The 5497-nt window shown below is 46.0% G+C and overlaps 2 protein-coding genes across 2 annotated transcripts; both read left to right on the top strand.

Annotated features, from left to right (window-relative positions):
* The first annotated feature begins 1392 nt into the window (after nt 1–1392).
* Nucleotides 1393–2088, top strand: LOC135098712 (cuticle protein AMP1A-like). Its single transcript, XM_064001103.1, is given in 4 exon segments — nt 1393–1560; nt 1562–1605; nt 1717–1876; nt 1878–2088. Coding segments are annotated over 4 exon segments (402 nt in total). The 3' UTR covers nt 1908–2088.
* A 1360-nt stretch (nt 2089–3448) lies between these two features.
* LOC135098684 (cuticle protein AMP1A-like) lies at nt 3449–5288 on the top strand. The gene is made up of 3 exons (XM_064001083.1): nt 3449–3545; nt 3860–4065; nt 4885–5288. Exons 1-3 carry the CDS (start codon nt 3537–3539, stop codon nt 5087–5089), a joined length of 420 nt encoding a protein of 139 aa, XP_063857153.1. The 5' UTR covers nt 3449–3536; the 3' UTR covers nt 5090–5288.
* Nucleotides 5289–5497: the final 209 nt, after the last annotated feature.

Below are 5497 nucleotides of genomic sequence, written 5' to 3'. Positions count from 1 at the left end.
TGGTCGTAGTTGCAGTAATAGTAGTAATGGTGGTAGTATTAGTATTAGTATTAGTAGTAGTAGTAGTAGTATTAGTAGTAGTAGTAGTAGTAGTAGTAGTAGTAGTAGCAGTAGTAGCAGTATTAGCAGCATCAGTAGCAGCAGTAGTAGTAGTAGCAGTAGTAGTAGTAGTGGTGGTGGTGGTGGTAGTGGTGGTGGTGGTGGTGGTGATAATGGACATAGCAAATATCAACAGTAATAAAAACATACTTCATCTACAAACAAGGTGACCGATTTCTCATACATAAAAATAAATAAAAAGTAGAACTACCTGCATGTGTGTAATCACCAGATGACGACAGTTACTGGATACTCATATTTTCCTAAGTCTTCTCAAAAAAAACATTCCCTCATGTTTCACCGCCCCCAAATCCCAGCACGGCGGCTCCTCCTCCACCTAGCCGCCGGCGCCCGGGGCAAGGACCTTGAAACATTCATGTCCTACCACGACGTGGCGGCAAAAACCCGGCCAACAACCCCAGCCGGCAACTCAGGTCAGGGCGGCGCGGACCCTATATATACCTTGGCCTGGCACACCTGGGCATCAGTTGCTTGAGGAACTGCACACACACCATAATGCAGATTGTGAGTATACGTTGGTCCCTAGGCCGCTGCCACGTGACGGCCCACTCAGCATAGGCCGACGTACTTAGGCTGTCTTAGGTTTTTCGGTATTTTCTTTTTTTTTCACATTTCACTCTTCAGTCCAACAGATTCTATGGAAATGACGCTGCAGTTATGATTCTTGGTGAGCGATCTAGGTGAATGTATGTAAAAAAAAAGCTGTTACTGTTGCATCACGAGCCAGGCGGGCTGCCCTCGGGCTGCCGGCGCTAGGCAGAGAGATGTGTGCCTCACCGGAGACGCTCACTGCCTCCTTGTGTTTCTGTGTAAACGAACATTCTTATTATTTTCCTGGGCACACTTTCTTTACTTCTGTATTGTGATAAGATTTATAAAGGAAAAAAAAAATGTCTGATTCATAAAACGAAAACACTTAATGAGCAGCGATGAGGCAACTGACATCACCGGACACATCATTGAGATACGACTCGCCCCCCCCTCATACAAAAGCTATCCTAAAAGGTAAACAGTTGAATTCTCTACTCAGCTCATGAGACTTTCCCGGCTCGCCTCCAGGCAGACACGAGAAGCGTGGCGACGTCTGAGGGAAAAAGTCCCGTAATGCATTTTTGTAGTGGGCATTTTTTTTTTATTAGATTTTTGTTGCCCTTGGCCAGTATCCTTCCTACATAAAAAATAAAAAAATAAAAAAATAAAAAATGCCGCTCATGCCCTGAAGTGCACCACAATAACCAAGAGCTGCACGGCAGTAATTCCAGGCGTCTCTTCATGCAGGTTGTTCTCGCTACTCTGGCCGTGGTGGCCGCTGCTGCCCCAGACTATAGCTCCCGAGAGGTGGTTCCCATCCTGAAGGACGAGCGCCAGCAGGACGAGTACGGCAGGTACAACGTGGATGTGGAGACTGGCAACGGCATCGTTCTGGCTCAGTCTGGCTCCCCCCGAGGGTCCCGAGGGCTCTGTCATCAAGGCTGGCCAGTACTCGTAAGTTCCGAGCAGAGAGGCGAATCCACTACATACGATGGGAAACACGCACTGAGCCACATCACCACTGACTCGTCATGATCATTTCTTTAATGAATCTTTCTCTCCCAGTTACACCGCCCCTGACGGCACTCCCGTCGTCGTGAAGTTCGTTGCCGACGAGGGCGGCTACCAGCCCCAGTCTGACCTGCTGCCCGTGGCCCCCGCCTTCCCCCACCCCATCCCTGAGTTCGTGCTGGAGCAGATCGCTAAGGCCGCAGAAGAGGACCGCAAACCGCTCTCCCGAGGACAGATACGACTAATTCTTTCACAGTAACCTTTAGGAACCTCCAGTCTTCACAACTATAGATTACTCGCTCTATATTTATACTTATTTATATGTTGAACACATGCACGCTGCGCAGCTACATGTGCATGCCTCTCTACGTAAGTCTTTTTTGTACATATGATAATGTTAATCATAAATAAAAGTACAATACTGCACGCATGCCATTTGGGTCACCTGGCAGTACTTGCCGATCTGCTGCTTTTCATACATATGTAATGTACGTACATACGTACTTACATATTCCACCTGTTACATTCTGGTGTGTTCTTTTCACCCCCATACACGCGTAACACGCAGCTTTTCAGCCATCTGTTCACCCTCACAGCCTCTCCTAAGTACCTCTAGGAATAAGTGCTGCATTACTCACGCCTCCAGGAGCCATTAGAATCACTAAGGTCGCCTGTCTTTTCGTTAATGAGTTGTTTGGTAATTTATTTGCCCCAGTATCTTGAGCCGCCGTGATGCAACACAACAGGCAAAATACTTACGATTCTTGAAAAATACTGAGTCAGTGATCTCTTTGCCCTTTCATTCTCACGTGGAAACTTTTACTTCCTAAAGAAAAAAAAAAAAACTGAAGCACTTTATTCCATGGGTATTTTCAGTGCACTCAAGTAAAAAAAAAAAAAAGAAAAAAGAAAAAAAAAAAAAAAAAAAAAAAAAAATATATATATATATATATATATATATATATATATATATATATATATATATATATATATACTATATATTATATATATATATATATATATATATATATATATATATATATATATATATATATATATATATATATATATATATAGTAATTGCGTTGGTGGCGGCAGTCGTGGTGATGGTGGGCGAAGAGCAGGTGGAGGGCGGCAAGACGGCAGGAGGCAGAGGGTCAGTGTGCCGCTACAGGGTTTGTGTGTCGCTGTTATGGGTATGCTGCCCTCCCGACCCCGCCCTGCAGGCCCCTCCGCCGCAGCGTGCCTCTCCTCCCTGCTGCCTCGCCCAACACTTACTTTCGTTCCTCCACGCCATGGCACTCATCGTACCTGTTACTTCCTCCACGTTGACCCTCACACCGCTCACTTAACACTTCTCATCTCCGTGTCGCCCCTCATACCTCTCACCTCTTCCGTGTCGCTCCTCACTACTCTCACACCGCCCCTGTTCTTCCTGTCACTTTGCCGGAGTCAATGACTGACATTTATCGTACAGACTTTTACACAAGTTTTTTTTTTTTTTTTTAAACTCATGAAAGTACTACATCGGGCGGCGCTCATTACCTGGAAGAAAAAAGCCATGAGAACCTCGTCGCTGCCTCGTTCAGGAGAACATTCTTGAAAACTCTGCTGCCTCGTTCAGGAAAACATTCTTGAAAACTAACTGATTCCTTGATTAAGACCATACATTTAAGATCCACTCCGCACAAACATGAAAGTAACAGGATATGTATAAAAAATGACAAAGGTTTTGGAGTCACTGAGATGACTAACAAAAAGTAGCGCCTAACCGGTTAGATAAAGCACACTTGGCAACCAGATGCACTAGTTTTCGAGTATAAATATTGTTGTTCGCAGGGGAGGAAACATTAGTTGTTGCAGCACACACCGCAATGAAATACGTAAGTTTTTCCTTTGTGTATCTGGTGCAGGGAAGAAAAGGAACATTACAAATCTAAGTGTACGTGTACTTGCATTGCTTATGTACTTCTGCTCGCAATATATCACCGCCCCCATTGGTTCGCCTTTCCCGTCTAAAAATGCGCACCACGTACATACTTTCTCCATTTTTAAAGTGTTCTATTTTCCATACTGAAGGTTGTGCTGAATAAACAGTGAGGCCAAGTGCATAGCCTTGTCAATGTGCTTTAAGATCATGTAGAACATACAAGTCTATGGTAAAAAGCAATCACGTGACCAAAGTAAATATCTCCAGCTCGTGTTCGCCGCCCTGGCTGCCGCTGCTGCCGCCTTGCCGACCTATGACTCCACCGAGGTAGTGAAGACCGTGAGGGACGAGCGAGACCATCAGGGAGACGGAAACTACCACCTGGACGTGGAGATCGAGAACGGCATCGTGCTGGCTCAGTCTGGCGCCCCCGTTGGTCCCTCGGGCACGGTGGTCAAGGCGGGACAATACTCGTGAGTACTGGTGAGAGAGAGAGAGAGAGAGAGAGAGAGAGAGAGAGAGAGAGAGAGAGAGAGAGAGAGAGAGTAGACAAGGTAGTGCAATGCTAAAATATTATCACTACGCTGGCCACCATCACCCATCCAGCACTACTGTCTACCTGATCTCCTGTGCTCCTCCTCACTCGGGATACGCGCCTAATCTTGTAAAAAAGAAAAAAAAAATCAATATTGGTAAAAACAGGTTTCCCTTCATGCTTTTGATGGTTTTCATTATAAATATCTGTCGTCTTACGTGGTCATAGGAAATTCACTGATAATTTGGGAGCGCTGCCTGACCCATGCATGTGTGGGCGTCCAATGCTGCACACAGAACCTAATACAGCGCCAAGGACACGCGGCACACAGCAGCCAAAGAAGCTCCAAGACCATAACTGGATTTTAACTTTAGTTGTAACTGTTATCAGCCAAAATACGTCATATCGTTTTCAATTTCGCAAGAGTGGGCAGGCTGCTTTACTCAACAGACACACTTGTGGGAACTTCAGTAAGGAGTCTAAAAATGTATCAAGACTTACGGTGTTTAAACAAAGCTAATGCACAGAGTCACGGTGTTGCCTGCGATTAGAGTCGAGTACACAGCCATGGGGAAAAAATGAACTGGGTAAACCTCCTTTTTTTTTAGTGGGAGGGCCTGTCTATGGTTGAGCAAGAGCCCCCTACATCTTTCAAATTTTTTCTTCCTGTTTTCATAGGATTACCATAGACTTAGAAAATTTAATGCTTCTCTCGGTATAGTTTACAACACTGACATTCACAACCTTCTTCCCGCAGATACATCGCCCCTGACGGCACTCCTGTTGTCGTCAAGTTTGTCGCGGATGAGAACGGTTTCCAGCCTCAGTCTGACCTGCTGCCCGTGCCCCCCGCCTTCCCACACCCCATCCCCCAGTTCGTGCTGGACCAGATTGCCTTTGCTGCTGAGGAGGACGCCCGTCGCGCCCGCGGGGAGAAGAGTCGCTCCACAGAGTACTCCTAACAAGCTACTCACCGCCCCTGTCATTAGTAACCGAGAGCATGTACTTTATACCACTCACAATCACCCATAACATATTCATCATTCACAGTTAACTTTCACTGCATTCATTTTACGCTCAGAAGCATAATATATTGTCATGTCAAGAGCAGCCAGATAGTCGTGTCACTTTTTGTTATATGTAGAATAAACAGTTGCTTGACCTGAGCGTGTTGGTGTCTTGTGCGGCGGTAATGAAGAGTTACGGCGTGAAAGGTGGTGATGCATTAGGCGGAGGCGGAGGGAGGGAGGGAGGGAGGGAGAGGAGCAGGGCAGGAGGCAGGGAGGGAGAAAGAGAGTGTTTTGGTGAAAGGTTTTAACAAGTGCAGCTCTCTCTCTCTCTCTCTCTCTCTCTCTCTCTCTCTCTCTCTC

The sequence above is a fragment of the Scylla paramamosain genome, chromosome 4, assembly GCF_035594125.1.
Source record: "Scylla paramamosain isolate STU-SP2022 chromosome 4, ASM3559412v1, whole genome shotgun sequence".
NCBI classification, from domain to species: Eukaryota; Metazoa; Arthropoda; class Malacostraca; order Decapoda; family Portunidae; genus Scylla; species Scylla paramamosain.
This window is presented reverse-complemented; position numbering and strand designations above follow the sequence as displayed.

What these genes read in the sequence shown, in the direction of transcription:
- LOC135098684 (XM_064001083.1), top strand. An exon ending in GTCAAGGCGGGACAATACTC is followed by an intron (nt 4,066 to 4,884) that starts GTGAGTACTGGT and finishes TTCTTCCCGCAG; the next exon opens with ATACATCGCCCCTGACGGCA.